Source organism: Canis lupus, chromosome 33 (genome assembly GCF_011100685.1).
Source record: "Canis lupus familiaris isolate Mischka breed German Shepherd chromosome 33, alternate assembly UU_Cfam_GSD_1.0, whole genome shotgun sequence".
In the NCBI taxonomy this organism is placed as follows: Eukaryota; Metazoa; Chordata; class Mammalia; order Carnivora; family Canidae; genus Canis; species Canis lupus.
The window spans coordinates 1,210,019-1,236,479 of NC_049254.1; the positions used below are offsets into that span (position 1 = coordinate 1,210,019).

General features: G+C 40.4%; 1 protein-coding gene across 2 annotated transcripts in view; it reads left to right on the forward strand.

Annotated features, from left to right (window-relative positions):
- Positions 1-25,221, forward strand: part of LOC119877828 (ephrin type-A receptor 3) — a 285,497-nt gene extending 260,276 nt beyond the window's left edge. For both annotated transcript variants that reach the window (XM_038582501.1, XM_038582502.1), the window contains exons 8-13: positions 881-983; positions 1,409-1,476; positions 6,686-6,811; positions 13,314-13,499; positions 23,184-23,245; positions 24,829-25,221. In XM_038582501.1, the coding sequence (XP_038438429.1) occupies positions 881-983; positions 1,409-1,476; positions 6,686-6,811; positions 13,314-13,499; positions 23,184-23,245; positions 24,829-25,206 (923 nt within the window). In that variant the 3' untranslated portion in view covers positions 25,207-25,221. The remainder of the gene's footprint in view (positions 1-880; positions 984-1,408; positions 1,477-6,685; positions 6,812-13,313; positions 13,500-23,183; positions 23,246-24,828) is intronic.
- The last annotated feature ends 1,240 nt before the right edge of the window (positions 25,222-26,461 follow it).

Sequence of the window (26,461 nt, forward strand, 5' to 3'; positions counted from 1 at the left end):
GCAATTGCACTGTTGGGGATTTACCCCAAAGATACAGATGCAATGAAACGCCGGGACACCTGCACCCCGATGTTTATAGCAGCAATGGCCACGATAGCCAAACTGTGGAAGGAGCCTCGGTGTCCATCGAAAGATGAATGGATAAAGAAGATGTGGTTAATGTATACAATGGAATATTACTCAGCTATTAGAAATGACAAATACCCACCATTTGCTTCAACGTGGATGGAACTGGAGGGTATTATGCTGAGTGAAGTAAGTCAGTCGGAGAAGGACAAACATTATATGTTCTCATTCATTTGGGGAATATAAATAATAGTGAAAGGGAATATAAGGGAAGGGGGAAGAAATGTGTGGGAAATATCAGAAAGGGAGACAGAACGTAAAGACTGCTAACTCTGGGAAACGAACTAGGGGTGGTAGAAGGGGAGGAGGGCGGGGGGTGGGAGTGAATGGGTGACGGGCACTGGGTGTTATTCTGTATGTTAGTAAATTGAACACCAATAAAAAATAAATTAAAAAAAAAAAAAAAAAAAAAGGAAGCCTTTATCCTGAATTCCAGGAAATCTTACCCGTTCTCCGGGTTCTCTGGTAGCGCCTGGGCCACCCACCCAATGAGTGTGCGCGGAGGCTAGAGAAAACCAGAGCAGGCTGTCTCACCTGTGACCGCTGCCGTGGAACAGAGTACTTTACCTTCTTGGTGCCAAGTTTCGAGCTCGTTTATAGGAAACGTCTAACCCCCCTAGCACACAGGGAGGAGTTCCGTTTACACTGCCCGAGGCAGGAAGCCGCGGGGGGTGAGGGCCTGCGGGGGGCTCGAGGCACACGTCGGCTGCGCTGCGCTCACGCCTCGCCTTTCCTTGTCTCCCTCCACCCGCAGCCTTCTCCATCTCTGGGGAGAACAGCCACGTGGTGATGATCGCCATCTCGGCGGCCGTGGCCGTCATCCTCCTCACCGTGGTCACCTACGTCCTGATCGGCAGGTGGGTCCGCGGCTCTTTGCTGCTCCCTTGGGTGGCCGCCCAGTCACCGCGCGGGGTGCAGCGGCTTGGATCCCCGTCGCCCCCCCCGCCCCTCTCTCCCCGTAGCTCGGCTTCTGCCTCCCCCGACACCCCACCCCACTCCTCACACCTGTACCCGCCCCCCCCCCACCCCCGGCCCGGGCCACCGTGGAAGCCCAGCCTGCGCCCTGCGCCCTGCGCCCTGCGCCCTGCGCCCGCCCCCTCCCCTGCCCCGGGTTGGGCGGCCGTGCGGAGCCCCAGGGGGAGGGCCCTTCCGTAAGGGACCTGGGGAACACGGAGCCCTCAGGCTTCCACCCGCGCGTTTGATTGAGGCAAAGGGGTCCCGGCTGTGCCCGCGGCCCGCGCCCTACCCGCTCCCCCGCCTTGTCTCCTCGACTCGCCTGCAGGTTCTGCGGCTACAACAAGTCGAAGCCCGGGGCGGACGAGAAGCGGCTGCACTTCGGCAACGGACAGCGTAAGTCCCGGCATGGAAACCGCAAAAGCCAGTTCATGAACGAATTGAGCAAATTCAGTTCATTTTAAATGCAGAGGGAACCCGAGGCTCCACGGGAAGCCTTGCCCGGCGCGGCGGCAGGGGGGAGCGCAGCGAGCCCCCCCCCCCCCCCCCCGGGCCCCGCAGCCGCCCGCGCAGCCCGCGCTGCGCCCCCCGGCCTTGGCCTTGGCCTTGCCGTCCCTGCTCTCGTCCTTTGCCGAAGCCCAAGTAGGAGCCTCTCCCCTTCCCAGCCCCCAAATACACGTAAGCAGCCTCTGTTTATGGGAAATACCTTTTACTCCGTGTTGTCAACCAAACTGTATCTTGGAGTCCCACCACATCCCCCTGGCAGGAAGGCCAGCGCTCTTCCCTCATTAAGATTTTTTATTTATTTATTCACAAGAGACACACAAAGAGGGAGAAGCAGGCTCCGCGCAGGGATCCCGAGGTGGGACTCGATCCCGGGACCCCAGATCACACCCTGGGCTGAAGGCAGCGCTAAACTGCTGAGCCCCCCGGGCTGCCCTCCCTCAGATTTTAATACCAATCCATTTGGTCTCTTTTTAATATTTTCTAAAAGAACTACTTTTTCTTAAGAAAATGAAGTGTTTAATAAGAAAACTCCTTTTTCCCCCTTCGCGCAAAACAAATCATCCCAGGTGCTTTGATTTTCCAAACTATGGTTCAGTTTACTGTGGCCTGTTAATGATGAGTGGACCCAAAGGGAACAGCATGTTCCCATGGAAATTAGGACAGACTATACTCATCTGCTCTTGAATAATCTCAGTATAACTCACGTAAGCATCGCTGTCCTCGGCATTCACTGCCGCCTTGTGAAAATATGCTCAATTCCGCGTGATACCTCATATAAATGACTCGATACAACTATAGCTCTAGTTATAACGCAGGTAAAAGCGGACTACCTGCGGCTAACAGGCAGGGGGACACGGTAGCTTGCAAAAAAAGGAGAAAAAGAGCATCTTGCAAATGTGAATTGACGTGCGAGGGAGACAGGGGCGGCGTTCACTGACGGTGTGGTCTGGTTCATGCATCTCATCGCCGTGGTTGTGGAATAATTCACAAAAGCACAAGTGCTATGCTCGTAAGAGCGACGCCCCCATCATTTCAGATGACTTAGGTCACCAACTCCAGCATCTTAAAAGAATGAAGGAACCAATTAGAGCGGCAACCTTCCTGTGGATTAAACGGTTCTTCACTGGGGTTGGACAGTCAGTGTAAATATCGCCCACACAGCGAGACTGTACTGATTTTTTTTTAACGTCAGAATTGTGAATCTCCTGAATTTGCAACACTGGTAAATGTCTGTGTCCCAGTCGTGAGCAGGATGCCTGGGTCGCTCCGGTCTGGTTTCAGCCGTTGGTTTTCCTGGTGGAGTTGGTTGAAACTTTAATTTTCTTCAAATGCACAGTATCTTTATGACTAGACAGACAAAAAAGAAATGCATTTTATCTGAGCTATAGGGGTATAAAGGAACTTCTGTGTATGTTGTAAACTTTCTGCGTCTTAATGCTGCAGCTGTTTTATTTCAGACCATTTAGCTGGTATTACTTTAAAAAGCTCTAGCTATGAACGATTCCCTCCAGCCTCGTTACAAATCCTATAACATTGCTTCAAAAGGAAAGAAATGTGTTTCACCTCCTGAGATCCTGTCCCCTTGCCCTCTCTGGCGAGGCCTTTTTATTTTTTGCTGTCCTTAGGGCAACTCATGCTGGTAAAATGGAAATGGAAATTATTGTGTTTGCGCAGAACGAGCTGTAAAGTAGTGCAGCTTAACACGTGTGCATGTGTTTATTATCTGGTTTTCTTGACACAGCCCAGTGACTCTGTACGTTGCCCTTAATTATTGGTGTGAAGGGATTATGTGCCTGGTATCCTGCATCACCTGACTCCTGCAGCCTCTGGGGTCAGCAGTTAAAAGTCAGCAGCCGAGGCGCCCACAGTGAACAGGCCATCTTACTGGGGGGGGAGGGGGGTGCGTGTTTCTAATTGCATTGTTCGCCAAGTTTTGTGTGCATAGGAAAACAATTTATGTGGTTTTACTTAAGGCGAGCAATGTGATTGATCTCATTTGGGGATGACTATGGAATTTTCAGATTATCTAGCGAGGCATCTCCGCCCCGGGGCTGACAGGTACAGGGTGGCTCTAAAGCCACTCCCAGGGCTGCTGAAAGCCTGTGCTTGTCTCAGACCTTGCTCAGACCTTGCTCCTCACAGCCCATTTTATGCTGGTCTTTGCGAATCCTGATGCTGGTAAAATGCTTCCAAGTTGATTTCCTTAGTGGGGCAAGATAAAGGCATTTGTCATTGTTTACAAGAAAAAAATATCCTTTTTGGGGAAAAGTTAATTTTTATCGTATCTTTAAAAAGTTTCTTTTTCCTTGCAAAGGAATAGTAAAGCTCCGCAAGCTCCTAGTTCCTCACCTTGCGGTCTCCTGGGGACGATCGGGGGCCCTGCAGGTGGGCCCCGGGAGCTGGGAGCAGCGCGGGCCGGGAGGGCTGTGCCACCTGCCGCCGCTCCAGGGCGACGCGGCCCCGAAGCAGCCCGGCCGCCGGGCGTCCCACGGTGAGCGGAGCTGGAGCCCCCAGCGGCAGCCCCGAGGGGACGGCGGGTCTCAGCCTCCCGAGACCTCGGGCACGCGGGTGACGGTGACCAGACGGCCTCCAGCGAAAATCCTGATGCTGGCCGGTGTCGGGCGGGCACACCGCAGGTTTTCCAGAGCCTTCTCTCTGCGGAGCTGCCCAGCGTTGGAAAGCTTCTGGAGCACAGCTCTCACCTTCCAAAGCCGCCCCGTCCATGTTTGCTCAGAGCAGGGGCAGAGCCCACGCCGTTTCCCCACTTCTGCGGGCGTGACTCCCTGGAGAGCGTCTCCCCAGTTCCCTGCACTTGGCCCCGGGGGATTGCTGTGCCCGTGTCCACGCAGGCCCGCGTCGGAGGAGCATCGGCCTCTCTCCTCCGTTGGTTCCCCCCGTCCCATTCCTAAGCTACAGTCTTGGAATCCTCTCTACACACAGCCTGGGAACACTGAATTTTTTTGCTTCCTAACCACCGTTTATTTTTATGATCCATTGCTTTTCTTAGGATTCTTTCTTTTTTTTATTTTTATTTATTTTATGATAGTCACAGAGAGAGAGAGAGAGGCAGAGACACAGGCAGAGGGAGAAGCAGGCTCCATGCACCGGGAGCCCGACGTGGGATTCGATCCCGGGTCTCCAGGATCACGCCCTGGGCCAAAGGCAGGCGCCAAACCGCTGCGCCACCCACGGATCCTTATTTCTTTCTTTTTTTTTTTTTAAAGATTTTTTTTTTAATTTTTATTTATTATGATAGTCACAGAGAGAGAGAGAGGCAGAGACATAGGCAGAGGGAGAAGCAGGCTCCATGCACCGGGAGCCCGATGTGGGATTCGATCCGGGGTCTTCAGGATCGTGCCCTGGGCCAAAGGCAGGCGCCAAACCGCTGCGCCACCCAGGGATCCCTATTTCTTTCTTTTTAAAGATTGTATTTATTTGACAGAAAGATCATGATAGAGAGAGCGAGAGCCACCAGAGGCTGACGCTTAAGTGATGGAGCCCCCGGGGTGCCATAGGCTCCTATTTCTTTACTCAAACCCTTCGTGGATACGCTACAGGAACAGAAACTATGATGTGGCATAGCCGTGGCCTTCATGAAGACGGCCTGTAGGTCAGCGAACTCGTAATGGCCCAGTCCGCACTCTGCCGTGTGGGACCCATTGGCCCAGCGTGTGCCGTGTGGCCGGCTCCCCAGAGTAATTGCCATCGCCATCTCCATGCCCACCTCAAGCAAAGAGCAAAATGGACTCCAAGAAGTCTCCAGTCATCACACAATGTTCACTTGCAATTTGTCATTAAGATTCTTTCATTATAAAATCATATTGGAAAAAGATAACATCTGATTTTATTCATTTCTTTGGGATCAAAATATCTTTGAAAACATAGTGGGATAAATGAAGCCATATATCACCATCAGGCATCCTGCCCCTTGCTGGAACAGTGTTACCAATATATTTTTACCGATGTGTCCAAAATCAAAAGTAAAAACCCACTGTATTAGTACACACATAAAATCCTTACCGTCAGAGCATGTGTATGTACTTTGATAGATCCCAGTCTCCCTTTTTGATAAAATCTAGTTTAGGGGCACCTGGCTGACTCTGTCGGTCGAGCACTGACTCTTGATCTCAGGTTCCTGAGTCCAAGCCCCACATTGGGCCTAGAGCTTACTTTAAGACAATGGTTTTACTTTAGAGAAAATTAGTTATTGAACATTCCAAATCATTTCCAATATGATTTTTTTTTTCCAAATGATAGGAACCTCATTAGAACTATGTCCAATCCAAAACGATTCTCCAGGATCTTCTATCCATGCTCTTTCATCTTCAGAATAATTGAATAAATACACATATTATGAGAGAGGTTTATATTTGATAAGTTGTAAATATAATTCATGTTTAGAATTTAGTTCCTTAGCACCATCACCAAACTCCCCAAGAATCTATACTGCCTTTAACTGTGTTGAAATGCGGTCCAGCAAGGTCTCAGCGAGGTGACGCTGCCCTGGTACAGGCATGGGATGCAGTGTATAGACTACTCCTCACGGGGTTAAGGAGGTCTGTGACTGCAGGCGGGGACACTGGTTGTGAATGTCACTAAACACAGAATGGTATCCGACAAAGACGTGCTGTTGCGTGGCCTTCAGGTAACTTAGCTCTGTGTCCCAGCTGCCCTTCTGCCCTATGAAATCGTCTCACAAGCTTTGACTCATGGTCAGATGTGGCGTCATCGTGAACATTTGCTTCCTGTGCTAGTGCGTCTTGGGGGACTGGGTGACCACTGGGCCTACTCAATTCCCAACCACCCTCCCCATGAGATCCCTTTCTCGAAAGTCCATTTTCTGTCTAATGTTTCTGCGGAGAAAACTCACAGTGGTTCCTCTTTTGTCTCATTATGGGAAATGTCGTTTGATACTTAGTCCAAATTCTGTGTCTACCGACTGTTGTGACACCTGACAATAAACGACAGATCAATGTACTTTTTCATAATGGGGATTCCCCCCCCACACTAATAATGTGATTAAACAACTGCCTCAGTTAAGGTTTCCTACATCTAGCTCCATTAATGCCTGCTTTCTCTCCTTCCTTCCTGCACACAGTGAAACTTCCAGGTCTCAGGACCTACGTTGACCCCCACACGTACGAAGACCCTACTCAAGCGGTTCATGAGTTTGCTAAGGAACTGGATGCCACCAACATATCCATCGACAAAGTTGTTGGAGCAGGTAATAACCACGACCCAATCCCACCCCCAACATGCATGGTGATGACAAATCACCACTACGGAGAGGAATGCTGCCCGGGTCCCTCAAGTTCTCAGGCCTCAGCTGTATTGCTATGAAAAGGGACTTTTTTTTTTTCATGATCAAAGGCAGGCAATAAATAAACGAGGGAGTATTTAATGGAATGTAATGATTTCGAAGGTGCCAGACTTACAGACTCACAGACCATGGCCGGTGTTTTTATTTATTGGATTTCAGAGCCAGCAGCCACAAAAGCTCAATCCTCCGCTGGCTACCCGAGTCCCATGTCACCAAGCCTACGTGGCTGTGCAGGGATAACAGGATAAAACAGGGTCCTACTTTAAATAAGCTCACTACATGAAGATTTTGGTTTGGGTAAAATAATAAAATAATAATAATAATAATAATAATAATAATTTTAGAAACTTCTTTGGAATTAAAGAGAGAACACAAAATAAAATCATAAATGACACATTTTACACAAATCCATTCAGAACTGTTTTTGAGTGGATAGTTTAAGCAGCGTGCAGTGCACCACCTTAATATCTGCCTGTAGGCTCATACAGTCTTAATGCATTTGTGTGGAAGCTTGTTCTCATAGAATAGAACTTGTGTATTTCCAATAAAAACCATACTCATAAAGTAACAGTATTGTTACATATGCACATAAACCTATGGCACCTACAGACAGGTAGCTTGAGGTCAAATAAAAACTAAGTCCTCCGAAGTAAAAATAAACAATATTGTACAATAGTTTTTTTTTTTTTTTAATTTATTTATGATAGTCACAGAGAGAGAGAGAGGGGCAGAGATACAGGCAGAGGGAGAAGCAGGCTCCATGCACCGGGAGCCTGGTGTGGGATTCGATCCCGGGTCTCCAGGATCGTGCCCTGGGCCAAAGGCAGGCGCCAAACCACTGCGCCACCCAGGGATCCCTGTACAATAGTTTTTTATTCCATCATCTCATTGGTCAGTATTGTTTCCAAAACAAATGCAAAGTAGTTATGTTGATGTAGGAAGTAGAAAGATCAAGAAATTGGCTCACTGAATTACACATAACAGATCAGATCATATTTTCTGCAAGTACTGTGTATCTATGACTGATACATCTTTACACAAATATCGTATGATTTTGTTTCTCTTTGCACCTCAAGGCAGTATTTAGAATTCTAGCCATACTTGCCACTCAAGTAGGACAACCTGAGTAATTCCGTATCAGCTAAATAAACTGATAATGCATGAAATCTGCTCCTCTAACTTTATTGATAGTTTATCTGCCTAAAACTCACATGTGCAGGTGATATTAAAACATGGAACCAGTAATTCACAAAAGGAAAGTAGACCATGTGCTTCTTTTTCCACAATCTAAGACTTAAGAATATACACATTCATGGCGTACCTTTGTCAATCCAGTTGAAACAAATATGCATTGATCACTGTCTCTCAGTTTATAGTTCTTTGTGTAGAGCTTTGTCAGTGGCCCTGTGGTGCAGAGGATTTTGTGGTCCTGGCATTGCTGTCCCACAGGAGTGCACTGTTCTCCAGCATGGAAATCTGGGGAGCATATGTAGCACAGAGACTTTGCACCCTCAGTTGATGTGAGGACAAGAAGCTCAGCTAGTGTCCACAAGGCTGGGCAGACACCTCAGGACCTTGAACTTGGGGGCCCTCTGCATTAGTAAAAGCTTAAATATATAGATGTTATTGATTATACCAGATATCTGGTACCCAGTAGTGTGAGACAAAACACATTCACTGAAAATGGCATTTGATAAATGAGACAAAAGGAAAGGCTACTTGCACTGACTCACTTAATAATAATCCCCGATCCTCAAGAAAGATCACAACGGATCATCTTTTTTCCATTTCTCCCTTCAAACATATTTGCAAAAAATTAGACCTGTGCCCATTTTCAGGGTTTTGTAGCCAATATCCTCATTTGCCACATTCAGAGCAATAAATCTGTGTGGCTTTGTTTGCAAACAAGAGTATCTTCGAGGCCGATTACACCACTCCTAGAAGATTTCAATATAAAACTGTCCACACCCAACTCTAGTCTGTCTTGATTCCCCTTGCAGGGGTTTGTCATCACCAAGATAGAATAAGAGGTCAAGATTTTGAGAGCTCTCAAGTTTTCTTAGCATGTTGTTTTGCAGAATGTAAAATATCTACAAAAGTGGATGAAATTGTACAATAGGATGATAGAGAGTATAGTATAAAAGTACCATTTCCACAACTTCAAAAACAATCTATCCCCAGCCAGCCTTTCATTTATACACTTACTCATTTCCAATCTCCTTTTAAATTTCTAAAAGTGACGCTGTCCATAAAAACTTAATAATTGGGGATCCCTGGGTGGCGCAGCGGTTTGGCGCCTGCCTTTGGCCCAGGGCGCGATCCTGGAGACCCGGGATCGAATCCCACGTCAGGCTCCCGGTGCATGGAGCCTGCTTCTCCCTCTGCCTGTGTCTCTGCCTCTCTCTCTCTCTCTGTGACTATCATAAATAAATAAAATTAAAAAAAAAAAAAAAAAAAAACTTAATAATTATGCTAAATTGATAGCAACTACCTTCCATTGTTAAAAGGCTGAGTCAAAGACGGTCAATGAACGGACTTTACAAGTCAATTAAATATGCAGAAAGACTCTATATATGTGAGCTAATTCTCTTAATTTTCCATCAGAGATCTTATACAAAGAAATAAGTTTTAAGGGAAACTCTCATTTATACTTTGACTAATCAGAAGACTTATACCCATATTTCAAATAACAGAATTAAAACTGAGCCATGAATTGGCTTTCTCAAAGTAGTAAAATTTTTAACAGTGGAATTAATAATAACTACAGTTCTCATTTTTATTCTTCCATCTAACCATTATTTCAAAGATTAAATACAGACATTTTCTGAAGGTAGAATATATTTGAATATATTTGTTTAACTCCCTAGTCTATGCTAGGCATTCACTTGAATGCTATTTAATTTCATTAGCCTTTTGGATTGGCATTATCTGCGTTTCACTGGATAAGGAAACAAGAGCTAAAAATGTGAGTGACCTATAGTCACATAGTTATTAATAGGGAAATCAAAATTTGAATCTCAGACTTTCCAATTTCAAAGTCTGCACTAGACACTAAGAGCTACAGTAGTGCCTTCCTCTCACATTTTTGTGAGGATTAATTGAGATAGTTCATGAACAATGCTTAGCTGACACACCAGCATTGTCCCATATGCACTTTTATTATGCTTCTCTTATTAAAACAGTAGGAAATTAGAATTTGAAACTAAGACAGAGTGCCATTCTACTTAAACACAAATAGATTTTTTCCCTATTTTAAGTGACATAAGGGTAAGAAATTTTATTTTGAGCAATTTTGCATCATGCATCTTTAATCAGAATCCAGTGTGCCCATCCACACAACACATACTTTATTTCAGAGGACAAATAAAAACTGCTGCACTAATTGGATTTAAAAAATCAAGCAGTGCCTTCCAAATGATCTTCTTGAAGTTGTGCTTTTACTTAGAAATGACAAGAATGACAGGAACTAAGTTTTCTTTTTTATGCATTCAAAGTTAATTGAATAAGACCATGCAAAATTTGAGTAGGTGGAAAGGTCGACCGTTGCATTTGCCCAATCTTTGTTAATTTTTCTAACCCATTTGTTTTAAATTATTATAAAGAGAAGTGAATTAATATCTGACATTTCTATGTTCAGCATAATATATTGGTGATCATTTCTAGTATTTATCTGATGGAATAATCGCATTTCAAAATTTTGGGGTTTTTAAGAATTAGCATTGTGAGAACACCATTTTCTGAATTTTGGAGGTAGATAGACATTTCCGTATGTCAGATATCCCATTGAGAAGAAAGAAAGGAACCCTAATTGACCCACTTGAAATGTGAACCCTTTCCCTGACATCCCGAGTGAGGGGGAAGCACTCTCCTTTACAAATACCTACCCAACATGGCATGAACCTTGTTCTCACCATCATCACCACAACCACCTCTTGTTACATCAATACGGAGTTGGACATTTTATAAAGCATTTTTATGTTTATTCTTCAACTTGACCTAACTCATCAGAGGTAGATAGATAATTTATCTTTCCTAAGGTGGGTCTGAACTCAGAGAGGAAAATAGTAATGGACACATAGAAGACACGCACTATGTGTCCGTCCATACATTAATTCCTTTAATTGCACGAAGGCCTTATGAGTTGGACACAATTGGTATTCCCATGTTATAGAGAAGGAGACAAAGGCACAGGGAGGTTAAAATGCTTGCTCAACATCATACACTAATAGGTGACAGAGGCAGTTGGACCCTAGAGTCCATGCTCTGTCCCACAGTGCTGTGCTGTCTGCTGTGCTGACAAGTCTGCTGACAAGTGATTTGTCACCTACAATGAGTGATGATGACATCAGAATTCAAAACAAGACCCATCACAACATATTGACTCATGATAATGGCAGAACTTTCTTTCAGAAAGTAAAAGTTTATTATGGATGATTCCTTATGGTTTTGCTCAAACTTAATGTTGACACAACATGAACGAGGGCTCTCTGGCAACGTTCCAAGAACCCAGTTTAGAGAAAGGGACACTTACTCTTTTTTAAGGCTTTATTTATGTATCTGAGAGAGAGAGAATGCACAAAGGTGGGTGAATAGAGGGAAAAGGAGAAGCAGACTCCCCGTGGGGCCGGGAGCCTGACGTTGGCTCCATCCCAAGACTCCCGAGACCATGACCTGAGCCTAGAGCAGACAATTAATTGGCTGACCACCCAGGCACCCCAGAACCCTTATTCTTGCTTACAAATTCTAACAGTTATTTACTTTGAATCATTATTCCTCTCCCTGATACACACACTGTATAATGCCATATTTTCCCTTGGACGTCAAAAGTCAATGAATGTTCTCAAATTCTGTACCTGATTCTCCCCATAATCCAAAAGAACAGTCTAGCCCAAATGTCACTATCTTCTCTACACTCCCTCAAAGGGAAGAAATGAGATCTGCCTTCTTTAGCGTAACTCCGTATTTTTCAACGTGTCTGTCATACTGTTGCCAATTGATGAGTATTTATTAAAAAGTGTATAAATAACTGCTTTTGGACCTTAAATGACTTTGACAAGCTATAGCATAAATCATCGTTTTAGAAACAGTGACAGAACTGAATTCCGGAGAAAGGGTCAAGCCTGGGGGAGCATACAGCTTCGTGAAGGGAAGCGAGTCATTTGTAGGAAAGCAGCTGGTAAACCAATAACCTGCTGCATTTCTGGGCTGAAACACTTGAACAAAATACAGAGAAGAAGCATCTTACTTCTTGACAACTTGTCTCTGGCTGATCCATGGGGCGTGGAGCTTACACAAAAACTCGCAGTGAGAAGGTTGGACCAAGAATGCTCTTCCATCCCACAGATGGCCTGACAACCGTGTAATTAATGCTTTTTTTTTTTTTTTTAGAAAAACTTCTCATTTGATATTAAAAAAACACATTTAAGGTGTTGTACAAATCAGACAGAATAATCCACATGATTCTAGGATTTCCTCTATGAACAAGGAACAATCTATGGGTGGCACTACTTTGTGACAATTACCGTGGCAACAGTGGGTTAGAGAAGTGAATATAAAGGTCTCTGCTCTCAGAAAACTCAAAATATGATGAAAGAGTTATGGGTATATCTCCTCAATTAACAATATATGTGAAGTTGGTGCTCAAACTAGTTCTAGAAAGTTTATATTAGTTGGATTAGACTATTTAAAAGTGAACAGCACTCCATATTCAGTTAATTGTGGATTAATCATGCATTTTTTTATTGAAGACATTGAATCTAAGAAAATATTTATAGTGATTCTGTAGAAAAGATGTGCTTTTTTTGATACTAGTACATTCTTCTTCCTTCCAGAAGCTCAGAGAACTTTATAGCTAGTATGTCAGTAATGCAACATGCCAATACTCCAATAAAATGAATTGGTAGCAGATGCTTCTGTTCTCATTTTCAGAGTCTGAGTATACAGCTAAATTGGCCCTCTTAATAATAACAGAATGGCTAGAAACATGTGAAATTTAATGCATTGCTCAACCCATAATATATCTGTGCTGGTCTATTGATTACCCTGAGGAAGTAGTTGCTATGAGAACAAGGAGGTAAAACCCTATTAGCTGTAGCTTTCAACGTTCCCATTGTTCTTTCATGTTCTATTATTCACAGTGTAGTACTTCAAAATGCACGAGGCTACTCACTGGATCCATTTTCCAGTGGGGTGTAGATGTCCTGGGGTTTCTCAGGGAGTCTCTGATCATCATCTTGTGAGATAAGTTGGAGGCCTACAGCGTACACCTTGCAGATCAAAGGTGTAAATATTTTGAATGGGATCATTGAGAGGAAACAGTTGCTCTCCACTGACAGTTTTTTGTTGTTGTTGTTGTTTTTAATGACATAAGTCCTTACCTTTTGTCATTGTTTTGTTCTTCTGATAGGCGAATTTGGAGAAGTGTGCAGTGGCCGCTTGAAACTTCCTTCAAAAAAAGAGATTTCGGTGGCCATAAAAACCCTAAAAGTGGGCTACACAGAAAAGCAGAGGAGAGACTTCCTAGGAGAAGCAAGTATCATGGGACAATTTGACCATCCCAACATCATCCGACTGGAGGGAGTGGTTACTAAGAGTAAGTCAAGTCGAAAGACAAACTTTTGCCATGTCGAGCAGAGAGTCTTTAAAACCACACTCAATTGTTAAAGGATTTTGATTATTATTATTTTTTTAATAGCTGTCTGTCAGTCCTAACAGAAAAACTCATTTGAGGCCAACGTGTCTCTCTTCAGTAAGAGAGCAAAGATATCTAACTGGTCATATGTGGACAGTGCTATTCTAGATCTTCAAAAATTGGGAAAATTTAGGAGCTAAAAAATGGGGTGGTATTAAGGTCCACTGATGAAAAGATGATTCAGAAGTGAATCATAAAGACGTCTCTGTGGTGCAGAAGGATGAGGAACAACAATGACTCGATTTTGACAGGAATTGCTGGGAACTCCCAGGGAGCTGCCTTTTCTGTTATTGGTCAACAGCTTCAGTTAAACTCCCAAATCTTTACCTCCCTGACTTCAGGACAATTATGTGAGTTTGGAGAATGCTCCTGAGCTGTAAAGATTGGGATCACATTAGACCCATGGCCTCTTCCTGGTACTCTGTGGATTTCAAATAATTCTAATCTAGGGTCCCAGACGGAGCTCTGACCAGTCTGGGGAAACGCTGCCTCATAGCCCGAGATAGAGATCTGGACTTATTTCCATGATCATTTCTCCAGCCAGACTCAGAAGGAATCCTGTGAGGCAGATATGTGATTTTTGGCTTTGTTACCGATGAAAACCTCTTGAGAATGCTCTAGGATTTTTTTTTTTCCTTGAGATTTTGGAGCACAGGATGAAGAATAAGCTAAATTGGCAACAAACTACTTAGAGCAAAAGACAACATATGGCAGGAAATTTGGCATCCTTAAGGGGATAATTCATTGGCACCACATTTACATATTCTATGGTTACCCACAGACATTACACATTATATTTTTCACAATGATATTTTTCTTTAACATTACATGGAGCACTTTCCAAATGGCACTATACCTATTCTCATCTTAGTGTGACTAAAAAGGCAGTTCCTTTCTCACAAGAGCATGGTAAAATTGAAATGTACTTTGATTTGCTTTGGAGTTTTCTTATATAATAAATAAGATTAAGAACTGAGTAATGTAGAACTAAACCATAAACTATGAGCCCGTATTAAATATTGTAAGAAGCATTTTTCCCTTTATACTCCTAAAAATGAGGTTATATTAGTAGTAGCCCTGAAATCTTTTCTGACGAAGAACATTTTTTTTTACTATTTTTTAGATTAATAATAAAAACACTGTTAGTAAGGATTGGGAAAATGTTCAAATCCTTTGTTAAGACCATACTAGCTAATGCCCGTGGAATTACAGAACTGTGTCTCACTGGGGTTTTAATAATCAATTCGTCATTTATTCTCCTTTAAATCATCCTTACCAAGAGGGGGTCCTTCAGATCTTGAGCACTTCTTGGGGAGAAAACTCATTTGTACTTGTAGAGCTGTTTTTCTTTTAACTCAACTTACATAAAGTTTTGTTTTGTTTTGTTTTTTGTTTTTTGTTTTTTTGTTTTTTTGGGTAAGGCTTTCTTTATGGGTTGACCATTGTATGCCACACATTGCACCATGGATGTCATTTCATTATTATCACTACCCTGTGAATCAGATACGATAATTCCATTTTATATTTGAACAAACAATAACTATACAGAGCAAGTGGCTGGTCTGATTAGAAAGTGCTGGAGATAGCGTCAGAAGGTTGGTCTTCCCCTGGCCCTAACAGTGGATAAAAATGAGTTTCTAATTTTCATTTTGTATTCTACTTATTTGATCTTGATTTTTTTTTCTGATCTTGATTTTTTTTAAGTTTCCCCTAATAACTTGATCATAGGAAGGAATCCCTCAAGCTTCAAAAATTTTCTAGTAATAATTAATAACCCTTAATACCTAAAAAAATGTGAACTCTCATAAAAGGCAAAAATCCATGTTATTTTTAATCAGTGACTGAGAATAGAACCTGGATCGTACTAGGTTCTTAATTTAGCAACGTTAAGAAATAAAAATATTGATACTTTGAATGAAAAAAAAAAGCAATATCTTCTACCTAGAGGTCTTTCTTCAATCTTGGTTCATCAAATTGAACGCATGCTGCAAGGAAGGGCAATTGCGTGACTGCTTGCAGCAGTTAGGGAATGACGGAGAAAACCATGACATTTTAGCATGGGCAAGAATTATCACCTAACTTCTCCAACACCTACACCCCTAGAAGAGGAGATAAAAGTGACGCTCAAAATAGGCATCAGATTTAAATTTAAGTTTATTGATAGGTTCTTCTATTTTACCGAATGTAAATTGATTTGGGGGGGGGGGAGGTTTCCAGTGTTAATGAATTATTGAAAATGACCTGTTACATTTTGCTGACTGTTACCTATCAATTCAATATTCACTGAATGATGTGCAACATTAAGCCATAATTATTATGGCAAGTTTTCCTTCAGTATAAAAATGAAATCATCAAGTATGAGCTATCGTCAGCTGGCAAAGAAATCTGTAAAACAATCCCCAAGAACAAAATGCAGAAAAAAATGCGTTAAGGAAAAAAAGACTTTTAAAAATCATAGGTATTATCCATTAAATGCCTTATTCGAGTCTGATTTTGTAACATTCTAATATGGGTTACAACTGCCTTAGTCTTAGGGTGAAAGTTCTAAATTTGATGAATCTCCCCGGTCAAATAAGCATGTAAAAGGCTGCCAAATCCGACGATATAGATCCCAGTCATCTCATATAGTGCACACATAATAGAGTCGCAGACCTAAATTAGATTTTGAACTCCTTTCTTGGCATATATAAAAGCTCTATCTGGTACCCTATAACATCTGAGAGGAAACAGAAATGCCCTAAAATAAAGTTAATACATTGCAGTTAACATATAAATATGTTAAGGCAATTTTGTCATGAGAAGTGATTCATCCACTCCTATTATCTTCTTTGTTTCCTGAGAATATATGACTGCAAGGTTCAGAAACACACCCCCCAAGAGTGATACAGGGCTTAAAACTTAATAAACATGTTTGTGTTTAAAGAAGAAAACTGATTATATCACTATCTGGATTAAGGATCAGAGGGTCAGAGTTCAAGTGTTTACTCAACCCAACTGGTTGTGGGACTCTGGCAAATCAGGCCACTCATAGAGATTTGTTTTTTTCCCTTGTAATTCAGAATAGCAGTTATATGTCACTATTTCTGGATACTTTCAAAATCAAATAAAATTATCTAGGAATACAGTTTTAAGTGGAATCGAGCTATGAAAATCTAAGTTACCACTTCTGGTAGATTTGAGAATCTATCAGTTAATCTTTGCTGTATAGAAAAACATTCTTGAAAGCTATACTTTTTTTTTGCTCCATGGTAATTCTTTTTAATATTGCTATTAATTATACGCTTGAAACACTACGTCTGTTATAAGGTATTATTTTCAAGTCATTTAGAGAAAGCCCTTTATTCAATTATTATATTTCCATTTATTTGAGTTGAACCCTAAACAATTTTAATGATACGTTTTGAGCTTGATGGTCTTAAACAAGAGAAGGTGAGAGAGTCTCTGATCTTCAAAGTAGCAGAAAGCTGGGGGCACCGTCTCTGCTCAGAACTTGGTACTAACATGTGTTATCAATTTTAGCTGAAGTTCAAAAAGATGGAACTTGTTTTTAGCAAATGTTTGATATTTCTGCCATCACATCATTAGTCAAGTGATGTTCATAATCCAAGAAGACCCCCATTGGCCACTTTTTACTTAGTGACACAGAAGGAATTATATTAGATAAAATTGATGTGTTTGTTGGTATTTAGGGAGGGATTATTTTCTGAAATTTAAAAATAATAATAAATAATAATGCGTCACTGTAACTTTACATCATTAAGGAATATAGTAAGCAGAATATTAGGACAATCACTCATAATTAAAGCATTTCTATACTGGTGTGAGCATCCACTTTACACCAAAAGCTTAGTCATTTATTTACACCTTTCCATCTCCTGGACATATGATAAAAATATTGCTGAAATAAGATATCATTATGCAGTGACAATGCCAAATTCTTGCTATGTCCTATTTGCTTCTCTCTGAAAGTTTTCATCTGCACTTGTCTCAAGGGTACTAACTCCCTGCAATATTCAAAATAGACAATATATATGTTATGTTTATTTTATTGATAATATATAGAAATAGTTTGTTAGAGTAAACTCTCATGACACAAGTTCTCATGCATTCATAACTAATTTGAGAAAGGAGGTTAGAACATTTCTATCAAAGTGTCCACAGCAATAAAATTAGGAAAGTCTTTCAAAGTAAGTCTTTCCTTATTTTTTTCAATATTGTCCATCCATGTTTTTTGGTTAAATTGGCCACATTTGAATTACAAGAAAATATGTTATGTATTTTCCCCATTTAGATAGGATGATGGGTTTGTGATATTTTTGAATGGTTAAATGCAACTTAACATTTGTTAGAAAAGGACTTACATGTGTCCAAAGACCAACTTTGAAAGAGCACTAGTTTAAATATACAAAAACTTTCCTAAAAGAGAACCATAATTATACACTTACTTAATAACTGTCTAATTCTAATCATACACAAATCCTTGCAAAAAGTAAGAAAAAGAAATGTCCCTAACTCATGAGGATGATGATATCTTGAAAATTATACAAGAATGTTTTCAGAGGGGAAAATAACTGTAAAGGCATGAAAAAACTTCAGTAACACTGGCATAAAAAGCCATAGTTAACAATTTTATCAAAAAAGATACTAGATCACGTTCAAGTTTAGTTTATTCCAAGAATGCAAGTTGGTTTACTATCTAGTCATTTTAGAAATTCATAACATTAATAGCAAAGAAAAGGTCAGTCTCTAAAGATATAGAAAATAAACACTTTAACTTAAAAGTCTTCCTTAGCACATCCTACATAGAAAATATGCATGTCTGATAAATATACGTAAAAACCACAAAGCAGAACAAAAAACCTACAACATCATATTCAGAAGTAAAACATGAAAAGCATTTGTCTTAGGGTAGAAATGAGAATCCTGCTATTATCACTTTTTTTTTCTGCTATTATCACTTTAATTCATTCTTGTACCTAAGGTCTTCGTTTTTACCAGGGATCCCCCTCATTTTTACAATTAGACAAAGAAAATAGAAAGCTTGAAAAGGAAAAAAAAAAACTAAGTAGTCCTTGTAAAATCAATTGAACACATTCAGATTTCATATTTATTGATTGTTATTGGACTTATTATACAAATCAGCTTTGAATAGAACAAGGGAAAGTAGAAATATCATCCCTGTCTTCTTTCTTCGTTGAGGTGTAGTGGATATACAGTGATGTACCAGCTTTAAGTGCATGGCCTGTTGTTGCCTGTATAGCCTATGTGTCCTCTTCATCTGTTCCCATCTTCAAAAGTATTAAATCTTGTTTCAGATTAAGCACAAATAAATTTTAGAAATGTTACGTCAGCTGAATGTGAAGCATTCAGTGTATTCAGATCGATGGAGGATGGTTGGTTAGGAAAACGTGGAGAAAGTGTTTCTCAGCCTGACTTTGAAGAGAGAGATGATCCTTGGCCATCCTGAGACTATAAAAACGATCCATTTTAACCGGCACTCCACTGGTTTTAGAACTAGGTACAGCATGGAGCTGGCCCCTGCCCTCATTAATCCATAGACTTGTGGATGTAAGAGCTGATGAGAGACAGAGAATGAGGGAGCGAGCATGGGCATGAGCAGCGGAAGGGGCAGGGGAAGAGGGTGAGGATCACAGGTGAACTCCACCCTGAGTGTGGAGCCTACACAGGGCTCGATCCCAGAACCCTGAGATCATGACCTGAGCCAAAATCAACAGTCAGTCATTTAACCAACTGAGCCACCCAGGCTCCCCTCAATAACTTTTTTAATTTTATTTTTTTAAAGTAATCTCTATGTCCAACATGGGGCTTAAACCTATGACCCCACGATGAAGAGTCTACTGCTCCATCTGAGCCAACCAGGCACCCCAATAAAGTTTAATAGTTTAATCATTGATAAATACTATGTTTGAATGCAAATATTTTAATCTAAAGCCAACATCTATTTTATAATTACAATAAAAATCCCTACGCATGGCTAAATATTTATTACATTTTTCGGCTCTTCTTTTTATAAAAATGTGATTAGAAAGGTTGTGGTGAAATATACCATGTTGAACCTGGGATTCTTGGATATTCTGAATCACATTTCTTCTGTCATCAAACAGTGGTTCAATGATTAATAATATATCTGAACCACTGGAGGTAATTGGGGAAATGAACTGATTGTAACAGACTGATTCACTTCCCTTAACCCTATAATCATGAAATATCATAATTTTGTTTATATTTACAAATCAATGTAGGAAAAAAGTAAAATTCTGCTGCACATTTTGTTTTGCACATTTTTGATAGTGTTTCCTTTCAGCCGTCATCCAGCAACAATTTTATTGAGTTTCGTGCAGATGCTCAGATGTATTTTAGGATCTCCGAGGGCAGCAAATGATAGGGTTCTTGAAAAAGACGAGAATGTCACTTCTAAATCAAAATACATGTGAAAGAGCATGAACCTGGATAGAAACACATGGCATCCATGTGCAGGTGAGCTAATAGTTTATAAATAATTTCCGGCAATCTTTAATATGTGTTAGGATGAGCTCCCACCACTATTGCAGAGAGTTTCTTTTCCTTTAACCCTATTCATTAAAATCAAAAGCACAAGGAAACTAAGGCTAAAAATAAGCTTAGACACTAAAAAAAAAAAAAAAAAAAAAAAAAAATAGAACTTAGAAATCAAGGCTTTCCAAGGTGGAATATTTTTGATTCTGTTTATTCTTTGTACATTTGGGTTTGCTGAATCTTTGAACTTAATGTAAAGCATATTTTCAGACTTGCCCATCATAACTGATGTGTTTACAAATACCTAAATCTTAGAGCTAAATGCAGCCCGATCTGATTTCTGAATGGACATGGGGCTTTGGCTTAATTGACTGGCTTGATTTTTCAGCTACTTTTATTTCCCCTGCCAAACAATCCACCAGACATGCTAACCAGAAATGGAATAGGCATGAGGCTGGGAGCCAGGAGGAAACAAGTGATAAGCAACAGTCTGGGGAGCACAAAAACTGTCACTGGGAGTTTGCTGTAGGAGACAAAATACCTGTGACTACGCTTAACGTATGCACTGAACTTTGTGAGCACGTTATTCTCCATAGAATGGTATTGAGGCAAGAACAAAGACAATTATAGTGATTTACAGAGAACATGCATGTGAAAGATTTCATTCATTCATTCCTTTGTTCACTTATCCATGCTTTTAATTTTGTATCAGTCTCTGGGACTACTCTTTAGCATCGGGGTGATCAGTTCAGGAGAGAGAGAAGTTTCCAAGGAAAAGTCAAATCTTCCCTTTCTTCCTGAATAGTATCAAATCAGAGCTTAATTTGAATTTTAGAAAAGCAAGTTCTAGAGGCTGAAACTTTTGGCTAAATGACTTTACAGATTTATATTATCAGATTTATTAGATATGTATGACATGTTACTGAATATATGTAATTAAATCAGTACCTTCACAGAAAATAGATTGGTGTATCAGTTGGTTGTCACGTGTATAAAATTTGTCTGAAAATCATAGAATTTAAATCATTTTTCTTACCTTTTAAACCTATAACCTAGTATACATCGAAGTACTGAATACAGTAAGTATAACCTTCATAGTACCAAGCAACATTATTCATAAGTAGTGTGAATGAGAGTTTTAACCTATGAAAGGAAAAGGAAGCAAAGAAAGCTGTTTTCTATCATCAGAGGCAGACTAACTTTCATGATAGGGAAGGAGCCTGTGAGGAAGACCTAAGTGTGCACACGGGTCAGGGGCGCATCAGTGTTTGTGAAAAGCCACCTGCCCAGGTCTTTCAGTGGCGCTTTTTCAAGAGCTGATTCAGGTGCCCCAGACGTGGAGGACAAGCGCTGTTCCTTCTTTTTGTGACATGATGAAATTAAGTTTTAAACAAGATCATAGCGAAAATATGGGAAGAGAATTACCGTGTAGTAATAGCATAGGTTTCTTTTTTAAAAAAAGATTTTATTTATTTATTCATGAGAGACAGAGAGAGAGAGAGAGAGAGAGAGAGAGAGAGGCAGAGACACAGGCAGAGGCAGGAGCAGGCTCCACTCCGGGACTCGATACCTGGCCTCCAGGGTTATGCCCTGGGCCGAAGGCTGCGCTAAGCTGCTGAGCTCCCCCGCCCCGACCCGCGGGCTGCCCAATACAGTAGGTTTTGACATCAGAGACGGCACGTCTGGGATCTGCTGGAAAATTAGCTAACTGTGTGACCCAGCAGCTTCCTTAAATTCACAATGCTTCCACTTGGGGACACGAAAAAAATGAGAATAATGTATATTACTAAAGCACGAGATAACGCGAAGATGAAGTGGTGTGAGGTATGTATGTAATATACACACATATGAATATGTGATGTTACAGGAGTCTAATTATGCAAAAATATCTACTAGTGTTTCCTGTATATCAAAAATATCCATTTTCCATATTCCTTTTTCCTTTTGAAATGTTCATTTTGCATTACTTATTTTCCTACGTGTTTTGTAATGTATATAGAGTTATATTTTCAGCCTTGTTCACGACATTACACTATAACAATTATCTAAAATGTTACGGACTTCAGAGCTGTCAATTTAATTCAGAATAATCCATAGAATTGACACCCAATCGTTGCCTGAACATTTATTCTATTCATAAATCTGTATATCAGATTACTTAACACTCCTGTATTTCATGCTGTTCGTATTTTAAATGTTTCCTTCAGTATAAATTTCCAAAATTAACAGCATAATGGGTGCAGTTTGTTGCTTTTGGCTTTATTATTTATTAGTTGTATGACATTGAGTACATTGATCACCCTCTACATATCTCAGTTTTCTCGTGTGCAAAATGGAAATGATAATAATTAATAAGATATCACATATAAAATAATTAAACCAGCATCTTGCACATATATTTAACTATATAAATAAAGTTAAATGTTCATTAACAGGTTTAATAATGGTATTTAAGGCCACATATTTCTACGATGGTTATTGTAAGTTTGTAAAATTGCCAGCAGCAATTTTAACTTTATTTTCCTTTTAACATGGATTTTATATATTATTTTAATGTGTTGAGTACAGATTTTTTAAAAGTTACAATGATTGGTGTTGTTTAAGAAATTTATATATAGGATCCATGAAGATGGGGACTTTGCTTTACTTGCCCAACTACTACTGTCAATACCTGTGGAACGTGTCGGTGATTGTGGAGACCCTGGCTCTGTCCTGGGCTGGAAAGCAGAAATACTTAATTTTGTAGAGCAGCTGACATGCAATTATTAAAGGGCAGAAAGGGGGCGTATTTTATGTTCACAGAAAGCCATGCCAAATAAGCCAATTTGGATGCTGTAGGTTATCATCCCTGTTCTGAAACCCAGTCTTCTTTTTCTTTTTCTTTTGGTTTAATTTTTTTATTGGGAAAAATTTTTTTGTGACTTTGCAAAATTGGGAAGACAGGGGAAGCTTTTACATTTAATAATCCATGAGGGGTATCAAGGTGTACTAGATGTATTCATCACGTGATATTTGTTGAACTCTAAACATGATTAGACATGTTTAATTTACAATTTACCGTATATCCAGGTAAACCAGTGATGATTGTCACAGAATACATGGAGAATGGTTCCCTGGACAGTTTCTTACGTGTAAGTAGAAGATTTTATATATATTCATGTATCTCTTATCCTTATCTATTTTTTATATTTTATCCTTCTATCTATATAAACATATGCATAAATATGGAATGAACTACGGAAAATGTCAGAGGCAACCTCTGATATTTTGCCAACAATCAGATAACAAAAGTTAAAGCAAAACGGAAATTTTGGAGGACTAAATACAAAGAGACCAAATTCATCTTTATCTTGCAGGATCCAAAATTAATGGTTCATATATTTAAAACAAATTTGTGCAATCTTTCTTCCACCCTTTTGTACTGCCAGGACCCACACTGGTTAAGATAAAAAATTTAAAAAGACTCTTAAAGTAAGACATAAAAAACAATGATGTAAGATGAATATCCTCTTTCCTTCATTTAAAATACCTTCAGACTGCTGTTAGAAGACCGTCTACCACATAAAGCTTTTGTCTCAGAAAATAAGCAAGCATTGTAATTCCAAAGTATTTTCAATTTAGAGATACCATTTTCCTGATACATATGCATCCATATATATTTTTTAATTATTTAAACTTTAAAATTTTATTTATTTATTTTAATTTTTAAAAATATTTCAGTAAATATTTGTTCAAAGAAATGCAAAAGTTTTATGGAGAACAAGACATTGCCAATCACCAGTCACTGTAAGGGCCAAAAAAACCCCATATACTCTGTCCTCAATGCGCATTCAGCACTGTAGATAGATGGATGGATAGATAGATAGATAGATAGGAAAGATAGAATAATTCATTATTATGGAGGAAAATTCTAAATTTTCTATAAATGAGAAGTCATATTCTTTATTTTAATATTCATGAGGCAAATACAAATTTTATCAGCAATCATTTTCCCGAACATTTCAAAAACAAATATTTTTCAAATTACATAATTGAAACCATTATAATAAATACTTTTAAGTTGTCATTGTGTATCTATAACTGAACACAGAATTTCATATCTATTTATCTGTACAGGCATTTATGCACATATGTATATGTATACATGTGTGCGTGTCTCTTTACCTATGTATCATATAAATCATGTATTTCTACTTTGATCCAAGTGAATTGGAAACTTTTCTAAATACCAGACTCTGACTTTGTGTTTTATTGTTTTCCATTTTACGATGTATAATTCAAGATTGAGGAGAAAAAAATATTCAGTAAATATTCTTGACTAATTCCGAACTGTTTATTTAGGACGGTAAATTACACGTTCACTATCCACTTTATTTGAAGCCAGGAATAATCTGGAAAACCAGAAGGAAGAACAGACATTCGATCAAATCAATATGTAAAACTAAAATAGCCACAGGATTCATTTCATTTTGTTGTTCTTGAATTTAAAATCTCCGAGGGGCTTGCACGTCACAGAAAGCCCACGGGAGGTCTGGTTCTCAGGGTTCGGGGTGCCCGGTGCAGCCCTGGGCACCTGCTCACACGCCCCGACTGCGGGAGGGCCCAGAAGCCAAGGGCTCGCAGGGCTTTTACAATTCAGGATGAGACTGGAACCAAGACGTGTCTCAGGAAGAGCAGCAACGTGTCTTAACTGTGTGTGTGGAATGTTTCTCAGAAACACGACGCCCAGTTCACGGGCATCCAGCTAGTGGGGATGCTCCGCGGAATAGCCTCCGGCATGAAGTACCTCTCGGACATGGGCTACGTCCACCGCGACCTCGCCGCCCGGAACATTCTGATCAACAGTAACCTGGTGTGTAAGGTCTCTGATTTTGGACTTTCGCGTGTTCTAGAGGACGATCCAGAAGCTGCTTACACCACAAGGGTGAGTGACATTGTTTTTCTGTGGTTTCTTTTTTCCCTTTCTGTCTTTATTGTCTACCTTGTGGTTTGTGACCTGCAAATAAGTAGCAGTCAGGTGTGTCGGTTCCAGCTTCCCCTGAAGGACACTTGTCCTTTACCCACGCAATGCCCTGACTTCTGGGCAAAATAGATGGTCGCTGCTTACAAGGCGGGTAATGCTTGTGGTTCTGAAACGTTGGGCCCCCCGGGGCTCGGTGGTGTCCACCTGCCTTCGGCCCAGGGCGGGATCCCAGGATCTGGGCCAGGATGGAGTCCCGCATCGGGCTCCCGGCAGGGAGCCTGCTTCTCCCTCTGCCTGTGTCTCTGCCTCTCTCCGTCTCTCAGGAATAAATAAATAAAATCCTAAAAAAAAAAATTAAACATCATACATCGGTTTATTGTTTCCCTCACAAAGGCAGCATGGTTGCCGCATATCTGGAGTCTGGGGTATTCATATTTACCCATTTTTGCATCATGGTTGAGCCACCTTTAGTAAGCAGATTGGATACCTCTGTCCAACTACATATAATTTTAAATCATTTTAAGATTCATGTTTACCTAGGTAACACATGCTCACGTTATAAAAATTCCAAAACAAAGCAATAAAAGGAGAAAAGTCATCCATCACTTTGCCACCCACAGAGAGCATTCATGACTTTGCCACTCAGTTCTTCCAGATTTTTTCCACGTACCTATCATACACACCTTTGGTGAGCACATGACTAGAAGAGGAGTATTCCTAATGTCACCGTATAGCCTGGTTTTCCCTTAGCAATACAGCTGTTGAATGTATTTCACTGTCAATAAATACTCTTCAAGTTTTCATTTTTAGCATTTTTTGCATTCTATTATCTGGATGTACCATCTTTTAAAACTCAGCCCCTAATTATGGGAAAATTATTATTATATCTAACTTTTCTCTAATTTTTGTCAGTCTATGTTTTCCATCAAAGTAAGTATACTCTTCAATCCCCCCCCCACACACCCCTCCCTCTGGTGACCATCAGTGTGTTCTCTATAGTTAAGAGTCTGGTTCTCGGTTTGTCTCCTCTCTCTCTTTTTTCCTTTGCTTGTTTGTTTTGATTCTTAAATTCCACATAGGAGTGAGATCATATGGTACTTGTCTTTCTCTGAATGATTTATTTTGTGTGACATTGTGCCCTCTGATTCTATCCCTGTTTTTGCAAATAGCAAGATTTCATTAATTTTATGGCTGAATAATATTCCAGTGTATGCGTGTGTGTGCGTGTCTGTGCATGTGCATGTATGTGCGCATGTGTGTATGCATGTGCGTGTGTGCGTGTGTGTGTGTGTGTGTATGACTTTGCCTAGCTCCATTGATTTATCAGTGGACACTTGGGCTGCTTCTGCAGTTTGACTACTATAGATGATGCTGCAATAAACAT